The sequence below is a fragment of the Hypanus sabinus genome, chromosome 15, assembly GCF_030144855.1.
Source record: "Hypanus sabinus isolate sHypSab1 chromosome 15, sHypSab1.hap1, whole genome shotgun sequence".
Taxonomy (NCBI): domain Eukaryota; kingdom Metazoa; phylum Chordata; class Chondrichthyes; order Myliobatiformes; family Dasyatidae; genus Hypanus; species Hypanus sabinus.
In genome coordinates this window covers 45,158,437-45,179,012 of record NC_082720.1, presented here as the reverse complement: position 1 = coordinate 45,179,012, position 20,576 = coordinate 45,158,437, and the positions used below count along the sequence as shown (strand labels likewise).

Sequence of the window (20,576 nt, the reverse complement as noted above, 5' to 3'; positions counted from 1 at the left end):
TTACACAGGGTATTCATTAGTCTCATAGCCTGAAGGAAGAAGATGTTACCCAGTCTGGCTGTCCTAGTCTGATACTCCTTCCTGATGACAAGTAGCTCAAAGAGATCATGGGTGGTAGGGATTCTCAACAATGCTCTAAGGGTTGAACCCACATCCTCCGCATATAAGCAGATGTTTCCCCCCATCCTGAGTGGCCCCGGTTATCACTAATTCCTCTTGCTCATGATACATTTATCAATGCCGTGGGATTCCCTTTAATCCTACTTTCTAAGGAATCTTCATAGCCCATCCTGGTTTTCCTACTTGAGTTCCTTTCTGGCTTCTTTATAACCCTCAATGGGTCTGTTTGATTTTAGCTTCCTGAGCTTTACATAATTTCTTTTTTGTTCTTGACATCCAAGGTATCAAGCAGCTGCCCAACAACAGCTGTTCCCCATTAACTCTCCTTAATTCCTACCAAATACTCTCCTAACTTGTCCAGCTCCAATTTAATACTATCCTGCAAGGTCCATACTTATCCCTATCCATAGCCATCTTAAAACCTAAGGAATTGTGCTCACTGTTCCCAAACTGCTCACCCATTGAAAGCTCGGTCACCTGGCCGGGCTCATTACTCAACACCAGATCCAATACAGCCTCTTGTTTGATTATACACATATTGTAAAAGAAATACTCCTGAATGTACCTGACAAATTCTGTCCCAGCTTGTACTCAGAAGGTTCAAATTTATATTATTGAAGTTGAAGTCCCACATGAAAACAACTCTATTGTCTTTACACTTTTCCTTAATCTGCCTGCATATCTGTTCCTCAATGTTCTGGTGTCTGTAGTTCAAATCCCATCAAACTGATTGTATCCTTTCTATTTTTGAGTCCTATCCACATTGTCTCAGTGGACAAGCCCTCCATTATGTCTCCTTGGAGTGCAGCTGTGATATTGCCCCTGGTTAGTAGTGCAACTCCACACCCACCCCCCCCCCCAGCCCCACTTTTACTCCCCTCTCTATCTATTCTAAAACATCAAAACTGTGGGACAGTAAGCACCCATTTCTATCCCTCTCTCAATCAAATCTCTGTAATGACCACAACATCATAGTTACATGTACTGATCCATGCTTTAGGTTCAAAATACTCCTAGTATTAAAATACAAAGTCTCCAATTATCTGTCATATTGTATTGATTACTTTGCTCCTGCCTGTTTATACCATCTCTGATGTCCAACTTCCTCTCTATTCTCCACTTCCTGACCTTCCCATCCCCCTTGCCAAACTAGTTTAAACCCTCCTGAGTAGCACTAGTGAACCTCCTAGCCCAGAATATTAGTTTATCTCCAGTTTAGGTACAACCCATCGCTCTTGTACAGGTCCCCAGAGGAGATCCAAAGGATCTAAGAACCCAAACTTGCCCTCACACCAGTTCCTCAGCCACTCATTCATCTGTACTCCCATCGTATTCTTGCCCTGACTGGCACATGTCACCAGGCATAATCCAGAGATTACTATATTGGAGGTCTTGCTCTTCAACCTCTTTCCTGCTTTCCTATACCCACTACGCAGAATCACTCCCCTCTTCCTACCTATGTCACTGATGCCACTCTGAGATATCCTGGACCCTAGCACCTGAAAGGCAACACACCACAGCATTTCCTGTCCATTCCCTAACTATCAGGTTTCCTTTCACTATCTTTCTGCCTGACTTTACCGTTCTCTGCTGAGCCTCAGAGCCAGCCACATTGCCACTGGTTACTGCTACTGTGCTCTGAGAGACCATTCCCCCAGAAGTATCCAAAGGGGTATACTGGTTGCTGAGGGAATAGCCACAGGGGTACTCCCCTTATGCCTCCTGGTGGTCTTCATCTAATATTTGAAGCCTGCATTCTGGGCATTATCTGATATTTTCAGTCTCCTGGGTGGCCCTGAGTATATCCAATTCCAGCTCAGAAAACAAAAAATGCTTACGTTGCTCTTACTTGTGAAACCTTTGAGTTTGCACTCACCTGGGTCACTTACTCAGTGTCTTCCCACCGAGCTCGTTATACCTTTGGCTCTAATTTCTCAAGCCTAAGTTCTACAATCAAAAATAAATGATAACAAATGACTCTGAAGCACCCTTAGCCTCAACCTGTTCTTGCCAAAGCCTGCTGAGACCAAGTCTCCCACTCTAACACTGGCCCACTCCAACAATGACCACTCCGTTGACATCTCCCTTCACTTAATTGCCTAAACAATGTCCATCCTCCTCCTTTCAAAGTTTCCTTGGCTGGCTTCACATTTACAACAAGTTGACTTTTCTTATGAATTCATAAACCTTACATCCTATGTTTTGCTTTTTTTTTGCTTTCTTTTCATTCTGTCAATACCAGCAGTCAGTAAACAATTTAATGCTCTAAAAAAAATTACCAATAGTATATGTAAACTTACTTCTTTCCAAGGTGGCGTGCTACATCACATCTCTTAAACCCTTCAAGATTATATAATCGTTTGGCAAGTCTTTTTGCAGGATCTGCATTAGTTTTGCAGCCATTGGCCAAAGTGTCAGTGCTCCCATGTTCTAGTTGCTCTGTGCTACCCATTTCTGAATCAGAATCAGATAAGACGTCCTTAAAGTTGGCATCGCTGGAATCAAATGACAGAACAATTAATACAGTCTGTGATTGCAATGGTTTACAGATATTAAACTTTAAAAAGGTTAAAAAAAAGGTACTATTTCAGCTAACGGGAACAATTTAGATGCCTTGCTGGTACGAGTAAACAGTCAAGACTGGTAAGTGGTAGTTTGCAGAAACATATTATCTTTAGTTATTTTGAGACAGAACAAGCTGTCTATTTTCCCATCTTTGTTGAATTAACAATCTCTTTGCTGATTCACTTTGGCTCTTATTGTTTTGTAGGAAACTTTACCTAGTAGGTACAAAAAGGTCCATTTTAGGACTGCATATTAGGATATTGAATAAAACGCAATTCACGTTCTCCAAAAGAAATTATTCACAGTCCATTTAAATAACCTTTCATACACTTTTCATGGATTGTCAAAACACTTTACAGTTAAGTAATTCTTTTCAGGTGTAGTTAAAGCTGTGGTGCTGAAAAAGAGAGAACCAATCTGTGTACTGGAAATTCTCATAAACAAGAATGTGAAAATCACTAATTCATTTTACTTTTGTTAGTGTTGAACTTGGAAAAGAAAATAATGGCTGGAGAACTAGGGATAACTCGCTTTTCAGCATCACGCCATCATAACAAAGGGTATAGATTCAGGGGTAGGTCTTTGTGACTGCTCCGTTTAGTATTATCATGGCTGATCTCAGTGCCGCATTCTTGCACTAAGCCCATCTCCCTTGACTCCCCTACAGTTAAAATCTGCAGATTTGCAACAGTCTTCTACTTCACAGAGCCCCCAAGCCCTCTTGGATAGAGAATTCTAAAGATTCATTACCCACCAGGTAATTTCAACCCACCTCACTATTGAATGGTTCATTCCTCATTATCAAACTGTCTCATTTTCTTCTAGAAATAAAATCAATTTTACACCTAAAAATGATTATGGATCTGGTAGATTTCAATGGCATCATCTCTCGCTCTTCTAAACCCCTGAGTCAGGCTGAGTTTTTGCTCTCCACAAACCCCCATCCCAGGAATCAGTAGAATTTTGCCACAAGCTCTCTACCAAAAGTATACCCTTCTCAAGCTTGGGAAACCACACCTGTGCACAATATTCCAGATGTGATCTAACATAACCGCAGTAAGATGTACTCCATGCTCAAGTTCAACACAAATAAAAGCTAACATACCACTTATTCTTTCTGGCTGCTTACTGTACCTGCCCATTCATTTTTTTAGTAATTTAATTTACAAGAACACCTCTTTGAACGCCAACATCATTCAATTTCTCACCATTTGAAAAATACTCAGTATCTCAAATTTTTCTACTGAAGAGTCTGACCTCACAATTCCCTACATTTATTTCATCGGCTATGGCCAGCTCAATTAATTAATCTGAAGCCTTTGTGCATCCTCCTGTTGTGCTGTTTAGTATTGATTCATTATCCGACTTGGATATTTTACACTTGATCCCTCATCTAAATCATTAGATTAGGTATCAACTAGAAACCTGGCATGAATATCTCTGACCCCGCTGATCGTAGCCTCCCAACCCAGCAATTATTCCTTTTGTCCATTTTCTATATGTTAATCAATCCCCAGTTTATGTTTGTATATTACCCACAATGTTGTGCAATTAATTTTGTTCAATATTGTCTCATGTGGCATCATTTTGAAGGTCTAATGTGAAACAAGTTGGTTTACACTGGGCCTGAATGCTCTGCTGGTTTCAACCTCCATCAAATTTAAAAGATTTGTCGATAATTTTCCTCTCATAATTTAGTCTTGACTCTTCCCATTTTATTATTTTCTTAATGCCCTGAGGGATTTGAGCAGCCCTGAGAGCAGATGGAACCTCAGTATAATCCAAAGCACAGCTCATCCATCTTTGCTGCACACCATGGTACACATAGTATCAGCTTATGTATAAGACAGGGTTTCTCAGCCAGGGTTCTGTACAACCTGAGGGTTCAGCTACTAAATAGCTCAGGGTTTCACGAGAGATCATGATATATTAAAAAAACATTGTTTTCTAAACTTCACACAACACTGGCACTCACAGTGGTGGGCAATGACCGAGCAGCCCCCTTAACAATTTCATTAGAGGTCTCTCAGCCTGGTATGGCAGTATGCAGTTGAACTGTGTTTATTTGGTTGAGTCCATTCTCAAATTTTTGATGCAAAATAGGGGAGGCTGTTAATAATTGGTGAGTGATGTTTTGTATGAAGGGAAGGCTGATGAGCAGCATGAAGTGCGTTTTCCAAACATTGAATGGACCCGCTCATTTTTATACTTTATTAACCCAGTGTTTTACAGCCATGTCTGATGGTCCAAAGTGGTGATTTTTAAATTACATTCTTCTGAGTCATTTCACTGCACTAGTGCAACAAAGGACACAAAAAAGTCTGTCTTTACAATGAAAGCTACTTATCAATGGGTTTTGCATGGACTGGGGATCCAAGTTGTCCTGTTCCACTGTGCCTAGTGTTATGAATGTATCACAGCTCTGAGGGGCCGAAGGGTGCGGGGTAGCCCCCTCCTTTGTGAGAATCACAAGATCACTATTGATTTGGGTCAGGAGACTCAGGAAATGAAAGAGAGACGTGCGGAATGTCTTGTTCCCCCGGCGATATAAAGCTATGGGAAACAGCCATTGTCTCTTGAAGACGAACTTGTGTATTGCAATACTCTGCTACGTGGAAGCCCTCAGGCAAAGTGGGCTGGTTGAGGGAGGGATTGCATCACCCCCAACCTGATTGACATCTGAGACCCTGTGAGTCAGGATAAAAGAGGGTCTGTGGGAACAGTCCCTCAGACGCACCAGAAGAAACACTAGCGATCCCGTAATAGCGAAAGCCAGTGGGAGGAGGCCACGTGCGTTCGGTTCCATTTGCTCTGGAACCGGTGGCTTTTACCACGGGAGACTGGCTTTTAGCTAACAACGGGGAAACCAACTCCCAAAAGACTCGAAGGATTGGCATCATAAAAGAACTGGGCAAGTTTAATCCGTCTCTCTCTCAAACCCAAAACGCTGCAGCTTGAACAATTTAACAGTGACTTTTATATTTCCATCGGACAATACATTATCCCCTAGACAACGATAGAGCTATTTCTTATTGATTATTATTATACCCGCGCTTTTAGATTTAGTATTGATGACGTATATTATCTGTGTGTTTGCATTGATATTATTTTTGTGTATCTTTATCAATAAATACTGTTAAACATAGTACCATCAGACTTCAACGGACCTCTCTATCTTTGCTGGTAAGTGACCCAGTTATGGGTACGTAACACTAGTCTGTGGCAAACAACCTATGAATGCAGCAATGGCTCCAGCAAAACTGAAAAGACGCTGACCTACAAATCACAACCACAGGACACATGAAAGTGCTGATTATTTTAAACAGCTATTGGAACTTCAAAACAAACAGAGTAAAGCTTCTGGTAATAAAGTCACAGTCAGTAAAAGGACAAAGGATTCTGCAGAACTTATTACCCGGGAAAGGAAAAGGCATACAGTTGCTGAGAACCTAGTAATGCCAACATGTAAAATTATAGTCGGTAAAATGCTACAATAAGATGCAGTTCTAGAAATCGAAAAGGTTTCATGCTCAATGATGATGATGACTGGATCTTCACTTGTGAAGATCAGGAAGGAAGAAGAGTCCTCAGGAGCGATGGCACGATCGGTGACAGTAGAGGACAATTCTGGATCAGCAGGCTCTAGAACAGTAGGGACACTGGAACAACTGGTCCTTGAGCTCTTGGGTAGTAGGATTCTTCCTATGCCTCCTCTTCTCTTCAGCAGTCACTCTTCTGAATTCTGCAAAATTCTTGTCTGCTTCTTTCACTTACCTCTTTTGTGGGCACCGTGATCTCTCTTGCCCTGAGAGAGTTCTCCGTACAGTACTGCTTTCAGTAACCTGGGATTGTCCACGAGAGATACATGGCCTGGCCAGTGGAGCTGTCCGAGCAGCAACGTGGCTTCAATGCTTGGAAGTTGAGCTTTCTCTAGGACCTCATTGTCAGAGACACGATTCTACCAGTTGATACCCATGAGAGATTTTGTTCCTCTTGTAAGAAAAGAAAATCCTGACGGTGGCACAACACACTGCTTTCTTCACAGAGAGGTGCTGATATCAAAAACTTTTGGAGATGAAATGAAACATGTTCTGACAATGCTACAAAAATGGTTGACTTTATTAAACAAAGGCCAGTTCACTTGAGAACTGTGAGAAAACCAGGAAAAAGATCATGTCAATCTCCTGCTACATACAGTAGCATGCAAAAGTTTGGGTACCCCGGTCAAAATTTTTGTTACTGTGAATTGCTAAGCGATTAAAAGATAACCTGATTTCCAAAAGGCGTAAAGTTAAAGATCACACATTCTTTAATATTTTAAGCAAGATTACTTTTTTTTTTATTTCCATCTTTCAGTTTTAAAATAACAAAAAATAGAAAAGGGCCTGAAGCAAAAGTTTGGGCACCCTGCATGGTCAGTACTTATTAACTCCTCCTTTGGCAAGTATCACAACTCGTAAAAGCTTTCTGTAGCCAGCTAAGAGTCTTTCAATTCTTGTTTGGGGGATTTTCGCCCATTCTTCCTTGCAAAAGGCTTCTAGTTCTGTGACATTCTTGAGCCGTCTTGCATGCACTGCTCTTTTGAGGTCTATCCACAGATTTTCGATGATGTTTAGGTTGGGGGACTGTGAGGGCCATGGCAAAACCTTCAGCTTGCACCTCTTGAGGTAGTCTATTGTGGATTTTGAGGTGAGTTTAGGATCACTATCCTGTTGTAGTACCCATCCTCTTTTCATCTTCAGCTTTTTTACAGTGTGATGTTTGCTTCCATGATTTACTGGTATTTAATTGAATTCATTCTTCCCTCTTCCAGTGAAAAGTTCCCCGTGCCACTGGCTGCAACACAAGGCCAAAGCATGACTGATCCACCCCCATGCTTAACAGTTGGAGAGGTGTTCTCTTCATGAAATTCTGCACCCTTTTTTCCCCACACATACCTTTGCTCATTGCAAAGTTCTATTTTAACTTCATCAATCCACAGGACTTATTTCCAAAAATGCATCAGGCTTGTTTAGATGTTCCTTTGAAAACTTCTGACGCTGAATTTTCTGGTAAGGATGCAGGAAGAGTTTTCTTCTGATGACTCTTCCATGAAGGTCATATTTGTGCAGGTGACACTGCACAGTACAATAGTGCACCACCTCTCCAGAGTCTGTTAAATCTTCCTGAAGGTCTTTTGCAGTCAAATGGGGTTTTGATTTGCCTTTCTAGCAATCCTACAAACAGTTCTCTCGGAAAGTTTTCTTGGTCTTCCAGACCTCAACTTAACCTCCATTGTTCCTGTCAACTGCCATTTCTTAATTACATTACAAACTGAGAAAACAGCTACCTGAAAATGCTTTGCTATCTTCTTATAGCCTCCTGCTTTCTGGGCATCATTTATTTTAATTTTCAGAGTGCTGGGCAGCTGCCCATTGGTCCTGATTTTTTTGGACAAGGTTTGAGGAGTCAGGGTATTTATAAAGCTTTGAAATTTGCATCACCTGGCCTTTCCTAATTATGACTGTGAACAAGCTATAGTCCTAATAAGCTAATTAAGGTCTGAGACCTTGGCAAAAGTTATCTGAGAGCTCAAATCTCTTGGAGTGCCCAAACTTTTGCATGGTGCTCCTTTCCTTTATTATCCCCACTCTAAAATAGTAGAAAACAAAAATAATATGCTAATCTTGCTTAAAATATTGAAAAGAATGTTTCATCTTTAACTTAATGACTTTTGGAGATCAGTTCATCTTTTAATCACTTAACTATTCACAGTAACAGAAATTTTGAATGGGGTGCCCAAACTTTTGCATGCCACTGTATAGTAATCTAGTGGATGAAGAGTTCTCAACTGACTGTTTGAGCTGAAAGGTGATTGCAGGAGTACTTTCAAGAAAATAGTAGACCAGATTTTGCTGAGTGCTTTGAAGATGATGAACGACTGCAGAAACTAGCTTACTTTGCAGACATTTTTCATCATATGAACCAGTTGAACAAGTCTCTGCAAGGCCCTGGAGAAAATGTTTTGACTTCAAGTAACAAGATTCTTGGATTTAAAAGGAAACTTAATCTTTGCAAAAATCTCTTGCAAAAAAACATATTAAAATGTTCCTGCTGCTGTTTGGGCTTGAAAGTGAGGAAGGATCAGAAAGTCTTGAGTCTTCTTGAAAACCACCTGGAAGAATTGCAGAACAAAATTGCATAGTATTTTCCCTCCCTTTTAACACAATTGTATGACTGGGACCCTTTCTCTGGATCTCCTGCTCAGCCTATAAACTTGACTTTGAGAGAAGAGGAAGAATTTTGTGAGATACATTCTGATCGTGCACTCAAGATGAGATTTACTGACCTGCCCCTGGACAAGTTCTGGATTTCTGTGAAAGAAGAGTATCCTGCCATTCATAAGAAAGCAATGAACATTTTGCTCAGGTTTTCAACTTCTTATGTGTGAGCTATCTTTTACTTGTTTAACAAGCATCAAGAGCAAGGATAGAGACCGTCTCATTTCAGTTGAAGATGACATTCATTTGTACTTATCTCAAGTTCAACCCAGAATTGAGTATTAATGCAGCAAAAAGCAAGCACACTTTCACATGCTAGGCCTATATTTGAGCCTGATTATATCACTTAGTAAGAAAAAGCTTTTTCAAAGCCTTGTATAAAATTGAGTCTTGGGCTATATTTTCATTCATATTGCTTTGGCTTATGGTTTTAAGTAACTTTTAGTATTCAACGTTGTCAATATATTTTCATGTTGTAAATAACATTAATTAAAATCAATTTACAACCTTTATTTAAATTGAATCTACTGAGCTTACCTTCAGAAAAATTGTCCCATGTTGGCTTAAGCCAGTTATTTAACAGAAATGTATTATGTTTGCCCTATGAGTTTTTAAAAAATATCAAAGGAAAAGAAAAAGATTAATTTCAGGAAAGGTAAGCTAAGCTTAACTACCTGCTTATTTCAAGAAAAGTTGGCTAAAACTCATTCTCTACTTAAAAGAGCATTGATAATTATTTTTGGATTGTTATATATACCACTAGATCTGGATCACACTAATAGACAATAGACAATAGACAGTAGGTGCAGGAGTAGGCCATTCGGCCCTGCTACCCAGCCCCGCCATTCACTGTGATCATGGCTGATCATACACAATCAGTACCCTGTTCTTGCCCTCTCCCTATATCCCTTGACCCCGCTATCTATAAGAGCTCTATCTAACTCTCTCTTGAATGCATCCAGAGACTTGGCCTCCACTGCCTTCTGGGGCAGAGCATTCCACATATCCACCACTCTCTGGGTGAAAAAGTTTTTCCGCATCTCTGTTCTAAATGGCCTACCCCTTATTCTTAAACTGTGGCCTTTAGTTCTGGACTCACCCATCAGCGGGAACATGCTTCCTGCCTCCAGCATGTCCAATCCCTTAATAATCTTATATGTTTCAATCAGATCCCCTCTCATCCTTCTAAATTCCAGTGTATTCTATGTAATTCACTGTAATTCTAATGTATCATGAGCTGTAATATAATAATTTTTACGCAGGGGTTCCCTGAGATCTGAAAATTATTTCAAAGGTTCCTCCAGGGCAAAAAGGTTGAGAAAGGCTGGTATAAGGTTTTGGAAGAAAACTTGATTTCTGTCTCAGATGTAACAGAATATCATCTGACCCATGGTTGACTTCTGACACATTCACCAGATTTATCTATGCTGACCAAGTCAGGATATCTCCATGATAGTAAGGTATCTATACTCATCTGAAACGTGTAAATGACAGCTTTAAGTTAAATAAATGCACAAGGAAGAAAGGAAATGCTAATATGGGTAGCTGATGTAGGGTTTATATGGAGCATAAACGCAAACTTGGAGCAATTAAGCTGAAAGCTGTCTTCTAGGCTGTATCTCAACAATTTACTGCTCTTCTTGCATAGCGTATTCTCAGTAAAGATGAATAGGTGGACTCAGAGTGATAGAAAAGTACAGCATAGAAACAATCCCTTCAGCCCATCTAGTCCATGATGAAACCATTTAAACTGCCTACTCCCATCAACCTGCACCAGAACCAATGCCCTCTGTTATGAATGTACCACAGCTCTAAGGGGCCGAAGGGTGCGGGGTAGCCCCCTCCTTTGTGAGAATCGCAAGACCACTATTGACTTGGGTCAGGAGACCCAGGAAATGAGAGAGAGAGACGTGCGGAATGTCTTGTTCCCCCGGCGATATAAAGCTACGGGAAACAGTCATTGTCTCTTGAAGACGAACTTGTGTATTACAATACTGTGCTACGTGGAAGCCCTCAGGCAAAGTGGGCTGGTTGAGGGATTGCATCACCCCCAACCTGATTGACATCTGAGACCCTGTGAGTCAGGATAAAAGAGGGTCTGTGGGAACAGCCCCTCAGACGCACCAGAAGAAACGCTAGCGAACCCGTAATAGCGGAAGCTGGTGGGGGAGGAGGCCACGTGCGTTCGGTTCCACTTGCCCCGGAACTGGTGGTTTTTACTACGGAAGAACGGCTTTTAGCTACCAACGGGGAACCCAACTCCCAATGAATCTCAAAGAATTGTCATCATAAAAGGAATGGGCAAGTTGAACCTCCGTCTTTCTTTCCAACCAAAAAGGCTGCATCCTACAGCTTGAACGAACTAAAGTGACTTTTATATTTCCATCGGACAATACATTATCCCCTAGACAACGATAGAGCCATTTCTTCTTGATTCTTATTATACCCGCACTTTTAGATTTAGTATTGACTACATATATTATCTGTATGTTTGCATTGATATTATTTTTGTGTATTTTTATCAATAAATACTGTTAAAAATAGTACCATCAGACTTCAACGGACCTCTCTATCTTTGCTGGTAAGTGACCTAGTTACGGGGTATGTAACACCTCCATATCCCTACTACTCCATGTATCTATCCTTACTTTGGAATGATTTATATCCTTTTCCATAGTTACTCTATTTTGAAAATTATCACACAATGAAGGTTGTTTCCTAGATATTTTCCCATTCAATATTGCTCCATTTAGTTGTCTCTGAGCCAAATCCAGCATTGCTGCCTTCCTTACTGTGTTGGAAATATAATGATCAAAGAGGTTCTCTGAATATAGCTGAGAAAGCCCCCCACTTCCTATTTTTGCTATTCAAAACTAGATTTGGATAGTTGAAGTCCTGATGCCCTGATCATTAAAATTTAGTTTTTGTACATCTCTACAATTACCCATCATTACTCATCATTATCACTTTTGCCAGTTGGTCCCCTACAGAAAGGGCCCAAAAGCAGAACCACAAGTTTGTTACTTCTTGACTTTAAACAGATCAATCCAGTCTATGAATGTTATAGGACATTCTTTCTTTCCAATGCTGTAATGATTCCCTAATCTATACTGTCACACAACCTTTCCTTACCTTTCCAGGCAACTTGTACATGAATATTTCAATTCCATTATTTTAAACCATTTTTCTAATACTGCCACAGCACCATAAATCAATATGATTAATTGTGAATACAACACAACAAACAGATTTAATATGTAGCTTGCATTTGTATTCACATAATATTAACTTGTCTTAACACTTTTTTGTCTTCTCTTTTACTCTGGAGCTGATGAAGTCACGATCCAAAATATCAACTGTCCCTATCTCTCTCCAGATGTTGCCTGACCTGTTGAGTTCCTCCGGAAGTTCGGTTATTTGCTCCGGATTCCAGAGTCGACAGGCTCTTGTCTCTCCATCTTAACAAGTGTCTCTGGCAGCCTCTTCCATCAAAAGATCATAACTAACAACTTGCAATTTTAAAAAATGCCTTGTTCCATAATAGCCTTTACCTCCTTATACTGTTACATTATTCTTTGATAGGCAATACTCAACAAAATAATCTAGATAAAACAAAGGAAAGCCCATCTTTACAGTTATGCAACCAACAGGAATGGAATAATTGACTTCTGTTCACAAACTGATGTTAGCAGTTCATGTTCCATAAGTAGATTACAATTCAGAAACCCCCCCCGATGATGGTTCTTGTCTCTTTTTCAATCTGCACTTTTTTCTCTTGCTGGAGGAGAGTCCACATAATGCACAGACAGTTGCCAGCTGAAAGCCTGATTCCATACAAGAGTAATGACTCCACCATTCCCACTGCTGGATGCATCCTGTTAATAGTCACAGCTGTTCTCACCTTTCATATTGGCCAAGGTAAAATTCACTGCTATATTTTGCCCTACATTGCAATTAGCCCTTCATTGCTCTTCAGCTGAGAACCAAGACTCTCATCTACATATTGAACAACAAAGGAGACTCAATATAATAGTCAAACTCAGCAGAACATTGAGAATTACCTAACATCCTGAAGAAGGAACAAAGTTTAGTAATCACTAGTTGACTCTCTTCTGTCCAATGTAGCTTCTACTATATCCCAACCAGACTGTCGAGGTGCAACAATATAAGATTGTAAATTAAAGTTAACTCTTCTAGCAAAGGTAAATGTAAAGATAAATCCCCTAGTCAAAAAACACTTCAATATCTGCATTCAAAATTGTAAATAAAACAGAGAAGAATTCTAGAACAAAGTATACATTCATGTAAATTTGATAAAAACTGCAGATGGCAGCACTTAACCTAAACTGTTCTAGTAATTTTCTATTCAAAAGTATTGTAATTTGATTATAGTGTCTGGCTGATATCATCTGATTCGGTATGAGCCGCGATGCATATAGAATCAACCACATGAATCTAGAGGCAGGTAAAGTGGAATCTGTATTGAGTATTTTCACATTTTCCCCTTTCCATAGTTATATATGAAAGGCTACAGAGCATTGTTTTACCAAACAATATATATATGTTGTAACTAATAGGAGGATCCCAGGCAAGCAGGTTCAATTTAAATAAAGCAATACTTAATATATAGAAAAAAATGTTTGAATGATTAAATATTTCCAATCACAGTTCTTTATGAAAGCTTTCACAATTAAGTTCTACAACAAAAGCTATATTGAACAGCCATTCCATTTGTTATGTAATTCCTTGAATGTGTTAAAATATGAACTTCTGATATAAGGCCATAAGACCATAAGATATAGGAGCAGGATCTGGCTGTTCAGCCCATCAAGTCTGCGCTGCTATTTCCTCATGGTTTATACATTTTTGCTATTAGCTCCGATTAACTGCCTTCTCCCCGTATCCCTTCATGTTCTGATAAATCAAGAATCAATCTGGGGCAATAAATATACCCAATGACTTGGCTTCCACAGCTGCCTGTGGCAACAAATTTCACAGATTCATCATACTCTGGCTAAAGAAATCCCCCCTCATCTCTGTTCAAAAAGCATGCACCTCTATTCTGACGCTGTGTACTCTAGTCTTAGACACTCCCGCCACAGGAAACATTCTCTCCAAATCCACTCTATCAAGGGCTTTCACCATTCAATAAGTTTCAATTAGATCACATCCCATTCTTTTAAATTCCAGTGAATACTGGCCCAGAGCCATCAAAACGCTCTTCAGCTGACAAGCTGGTTAATCCTGGAAACATTTTTGTGAACCTCCTTTAAATTCCTTCCAGTTTCAGCAAATCCTTTCTAAGATAAGGAGCCCAAAAGTGCTCACAATACTCCAAGTGAGGCCTCACCAGTGCTTTATAAAGCATCAACATTACATCCTTGTTTTTATATTCGAGTCCTCTTGAAATGAATAATAGCAACACATTTGTCTTCCTCACCACTGACTCAAACTACAAATTAACCTTTAAGGAATCCTTCACAAGGACTCCCAAATCCCTTGGTGTCTCAAATTTTTGTATTTTCTCTCCATTTAGAAAACAGCCAACCTCTTTCATTTCTTCTACCCAAGTGCATGACATACACTTTTGAACACTGTATTCCATCTGCTACTTCTTTTCCCTTTCACCAATTCTGTCTAAGTCTTTCTGTAGCCTCTCTGTTACCTCAAAACTATCTGCCCCACCTCCTATCTTTGTATCATCTGCAAACTTTACAACAATGCCATCAATTCCATCATCTAAATCATTGCCACAAAACACAAAAAGAATCAGTCCCTGTGAAACATTCTGACAGCCAACCAGAAAAGGCTCCATTTATTCCTAGTCTTTACCTCCAACCAATCAGCTACTGCTTTTATCCATGTTAGAATCTTTCCTGTAATACCATGGGCTCGTAACTTCTTAACAGACAGACATACTTTATTGATCCCGAGGGAAATTGGGTTTTGTTACAGTCGCACCAAGAATAGTGTAGAAATATAGCAATATAAAACTATAAATAATTAAATAATACGAAGTAAATTATGCCAAGTGGTAATAAGTCCAGGACCAGACTATTGGCTCAGGGTGTCTGACACTCCGAGGAAGGAGTTGTAAAGTTAGATGGCCACAGACAGGAATGACTTCCTATGACGCTCAGTGTTACATCTCGGTGGAATGAGTCTCTGGCTGAATGTACACCTGTGCCTAACCAGTACATTATGGAGTGGATGGGAGACAAGATGGCATGCAACTTGGACAGCATCCTCTTTTCAGACACCACCATCGGAGAGTCCAGTTCCACCCCCACAACATCACTGGCCTTACGAATGAGTTTGTTGATTCTGTTGGTGTCTGCTACCCTCAGCCTGCTGCCCCAGCACACAACAGCAAACATGATAGCACTGGCCACCACAGACTCGTAGAACATCCTCAGCATCGTCTGGCAGATGTTAAAGGACCTCAGTCTCCTCAGGAAATAGAGACGGCTCTGACCCTTCTTGTAGACAGCCTCAGTGTTCTTTGACCAGTCCAGTTTATCGTCCATTCGTATCCCCAGGTATTTGTAATCCTCCAGTATGTCCAGACTGACCCCTTGGATGGAAACAGGGGTCACCGGTGCCTTAGCCCTCCTCAGGTCCACCACCAGCTCCTTAGTCTTTTTCACATTAAGCTGCAGATGATTCTGCTCACACTATGTGACAAAGTTTCCTACCGTAGCCTTGTACTCAGCCTCATCTCCCTTGCTGATGCATCCAACTATGGCAGAGTCATCAGAAAACTTCTGAAGATGGCAAGCATCTGTGCAGTAGTTGAAGTCCGAGGTGTAGATGGTGAAGAGAAAGGGAGACATGACAGTCCCCTGTGGAGCCCCAGTGCTGCTGACCACTCTGTCTGACACACAGCGTTGCAAGTGCACGTACTGTGGTCTGCCAGTCAGTTAATCAATAATCCATGACACCAGGGAAGCATCACTGTCAGCTTCTCACCCAGCAGAGCAGGGCAGATGGTGTTGAATGCGCTGGAGAAGTCAAAAAACATGACCCTCACAGTGCTCGCCGGCTTGTCCAGGTGGGTGTAGACAAGGTTCAGCAGGTAGACGAAGGCATCCTGAACTCCTAGTTGGGGCTGGTAGGCAAACTGGAGGGGGTCTAATTGTGGCCTAACCATAGGCCAGAGCTGCTCTAGAACAAGTCTCTCCAGGGTCTTCATGATGTGGGAGGTCAATGCCACCAGTCTGTAGTCATTGGAGCCACTTGTCCCTCATTACTACCTCTCCAGCATTGTTTTCCAGTGATCTGATATCCACTCTTGCCTCTCTTTTATACTTTATGTATCTGAAGAAACTTTCAGTATCCTCTTTAATATTATTGGTTAGCTAACCTTCATATTCCAGCTTTTCCCTCATTGTGGCTTTTTTAGTTGGCTTCTATTGGTTTTTAAACGCTTGCCAATGCTCTAACTTCCCATTAATTTTTGCTCTATTATACTGGCTTTTCTTTGGCTTTTATATTGGCTTAGACTTCTCTTGTCAGCCATGTTTGTGTCACCCTCCCATTAGACTTCTTCCTCTTTGAGATGTATATATCTTGTGCATCCATATTTCATTCAGAAATTCCAGCCATTGCTGCTTTGCCCTCATCCCTGCCAGTGTTCTTTTCCAATCTATTCTTATCAGTTCTCTATGATGCCTCCATAATTCTATTTACTCCAATGTAATACTGATACATGCAACTTTAGCTTCTCCTTTTCAAATTACAGGGTGAATTCTATCATATTATGATCATTGACCCTTTACAGTTTCTCTACCTTACACTCTCTAATCAATTTTGGTTAATTGCACAACACCCAATCCAGCATAGGTGATCCCTCAGAGGGCTCAACTATGAAAATCAATCTGGTAGACATTCTATAAAAGCCCCCTCTTGGAAACCAGCACCAACCTGATTTTCCCAATCTACCTGCATAGTTAAATTCCCCATGGCTATCATAACATTGCCCTTTCGACGTGCGTTTTCCATCCCCTTTGTAATTTGTAGACTACATCTTTGCTCCTGTTTGGGGTCTGTATTTACAATGTCTATAAAAAGTGTTCACCTCCCTTGGAAGTTTTCATGTTTTATTGTTTTACAACATCAAACCACAATGGATTTAATTTGGCTTTTTTACATTGAGCAACAGAAAAAGATTCATGTCAAAATAAAATGGATCTCTACAAAGTGATCTAAATTAATTACAAATATAAAACACAAATAATTGATTGCATAAGTACTCACCCACTTTAACATGACATGCTAAATCATCACTGTGTGGCCAACTGGTTTTAGAAGTCGCATAATTAGTTAAATAGAGATCATCTGTGTGCAGTCATTTCAATTGATTGTAGTAAAAAATACACCTGTATCTGGAAGGTCTATCTCCTGATGAGTCAGTATCCTGGCAAAAACTACACCATGAAGATAAAAGAACACTCCAAGTAACACAGTGAAAAGCTTATTGAAAAGCACAACTGAGGAGAGAGATAGAAGAAAATTCTGAAGTCACTGAATGTCCCTTGGAGTATAGTTAAGTTACTTATCAAGAAATAGAAAGAATATGGCATAGCTACAAATCTGCCTAGAGCAGGCTGTCTGCTAAAACTGAGTAACCATGCAAGAAGGGAACTAGTAAGGGAGGCCATCAAGAGACCTATGACAACTCTGGAGGAGTTACAAGCTTCTCTGGCTGAGATGGGAGAGTGTGTGTACAAAAACTGTTTCCCGGGTGCTTCACCAGTTGCAGCTTTAAGGGAGAGTGGCGAAGAGAACACCACTGTTGAGAACACCCCACTGAAATCTTGGCTAAAATTTGCCAGAAGGCATGTGGGAAACTCTGAAGACAGCTGGAAGAAGGTCCTAAGATCTGATGAAGCCAAAATTGAGCTCCTTGGCCATCAGATTAAATGTTATGTTTAGTGTAAGCCAACACCGCACATCATTAAAAACACACCATCTGTACTGTGAAGCATGGTGGTGCTGCATTATTCTGTGGGAATGCTTCACTACAGCAGGCCCTGGAAGGCTTGTGAAGGTAGGGGGCAAAAGGAATGCAGTAAAATACATGGAAATCCTGGAGGATAATCTTAAGCAGTCTGCGAGAAAAATTGTGACTTGGGAGAAGATTTATTTCCGGCAAGACAATGAGCCCAAGCATAAAGCCAAAACAAAAACAAAGAAATGGCTTAAAAATAATAAAGTTAATGTCCTAGGGTGGCCAAGTCAAAGTTGAGACCTCAATCCAATTGATAATTTGTGGCCAGACTTGAAAAGGGCTCTACATTCATGATCCCCATGCAATCTGTCAGAGCTTGGGCAGTTTTGTAAAGGAGAATGGGGAAAATTTGCATTGTCCAGATGTAGAAAGCTGATTTATACCTATCCATGCAGACTCAAAGCTATCATTACTGCCAAAGGTGCATCTACTAAATACTGACCTGAAGGGTGTGAATATTTATGCAATCAATTATTTTGTAATTTTATATTTATAATGAATTTAAATCACTTTATAGACATCTGTTTTCACTTTGACACGGAAGAGTCTTTTTCTGATGATCAGGGTCAAAAAAGCCAAATTAAATCCACTGTGATTCAATGTTGTAAAACAATAAAACATGCAAACTTCCAAGGTGGTGAATACTTCCTATTGGCGCTCTAACTTCCATTAGTTTTTTTACCCTTGCAGTTCCTTAGCTCTGCCCACAATGTTTCAACACCTTCTGATCCTATGTCACCTATTTCTATTGATTTGATTTCACTTTTTTTATCAACAGAGCCACACCACCCCTTCTGCTTACCTGCCTATCCCTTTGATATCCTTGGAGATTAAGCTCTCAGCTATAATCTTCTTTCAGCCACGATTCAATGATGCTTACAACATCAGACGTGCCAATCTGTAACTGTGTTACAAGTTCATCTACCTTATTCCGTATACTGCTCACATTCAAATATAACACCTTCAGTCCTGTGTTCACCCTTTTTGGTTTTGTCTACCTTTTACAGTGCAACTCATGCTCTTGACTACAATTTTGCCCTACCCTCAGCATCTCCTTGCTAGCAGTCTCACTACACACTGCCTCTGTCTGTAAACCAATTACTTCATCCCCAGCACTGTCACACCAGTTCATATCCCCCTGATAAATTAGTTTAAACCATCCCAAACAGGTCTGGCAAGCCTGCCCATAAGGATATTGGGGCCCCTTGGGTTCAGATGTAACCCATCCCTTTTGTACAGGATTGTACCTTCCCCAGAAAAGATCCCAATGATCTATAAACCTGTTTTTTCCCTGCACCAGCCCCTCAATCATTGCAGTCATTGATCATAGATGAGTCATGGAATATCTGAAGCAATACACACAAAGTGCTGGAGGAACTCAGCAGGTCAGGCAGGATCTATGGAAAAGAAAGAAACAAGTCGACATTTTGGGCTGAGACCCTTCTTCAGGACTGGAAAGGAAGGGTGAAGATGCCAGAATGAAAAGGTGGGAGGAGAGAAAGGAGGAAAGAAGGTCATAGGTGAAGCCAGGTGATAGGAAAGATAAAGGGCTGGAGAGGAAGGAATCTGTTAGGAGAGGAATGTGGAGTATGGGAGAAGGGGAAGGAGGAGGGGACCGGGGGAGGTGATAAGCATGTGAGAAGAGGTAAGAGGTGAGAGCGGGGAATAGTAGAGAGGAGGGGGAAGAAGTTTTTTTACCAGAAGGAAAAATTGATATTCATGCCATCAGATTGGAGGCTACCCAAAAGAATATAAGGTGATGCTCCTCCACCCAGAGGGCGGCCTTGGACCAACATGTTGGAATGGGAATCAGAATTAAAATGTTTGGCCACAGGGAAGTTCCGCTTTTGGAAGATGGAGGGGAGGTGTTCGACGTAATGGTCCCCCAAGTTAAGACAGATCTCATCAATGTAGAGGAAGCTGCATCAGGAGCACCAGGTACAATAGGTGACCCAAGAAGACTCACAGGTGAAGTGTTGCCTCACCTGGAAGGACTGCTTGTGGCCCTCAATGGACGTGAGGAAGGAGGTGAATGGTCAGGTGTAGCATTTTGGCCGAGGGAGCGATCCCTGCAGAAAGTGGGTCTGGTGGAGGAGGTAAAGATATGTTTGGTGATGATGGATCACTTGTGAAATATCTGCCTTTTAATATTAAATAATTATTTAAGATTTCTTTGAGATTGATTAGATACCGTTGCAATTGCTTTTATATCCCTTGCTTTTTGTAAAAATACATAACAAAAGTTTGCATGTGTGTGGTGCATCACACCCACCAATAACTAACACCAATAAGAAAACAATTTTAACCTGTTTTTTAAACACATTCACAGACCATTGTATCCTGCTTTAAATAGGTAAATACTTAACAGTCATAGAAACAGTCATTGCAGTGCTCAGTAATTGATACGACCAGAAAATGAGGAATATGGTCAGTATGGGTGTTAATAATTCAGGGTTTAATTAGCAAGAGGTCAGCAGACAGCCATAAGGAAGTGGGGCAATAAAATTGATTATTAGGATTACAACAATCAAGAGCAACTTGTAATGCTATGGTAACACTGTAAAGTCTCACAGTATTTTCAATTTGTCAATCTAAATCATAACTATTGCAGCAAAACGGAG

The 20,576-nt window shown here is 40.6% G+C and overlaps 1 protein-coding gene across 1 annotated transcript in view; it reads right to left on the bottom strand.

Moving 5' to 3' along the window:
- Positions 1-20,576, bottom strand: part of LOC132405155 (PH and SEC7 domain-containing protein 2-like) — a 128,237-nt gene that overhangs the window by 94,703 nt on the left and 12,958 nt on the right. The window contains exon 3 of the mRNA XM_059989856.1: positions 2,421-2,615. Coding sequence (XP_059845839.1) covers positions 2,421-2,615 — 195 coding nt within the window. The remainder of the gene's footprint in view (positions 1-2,420; positions 2,616-20,576) is intronic.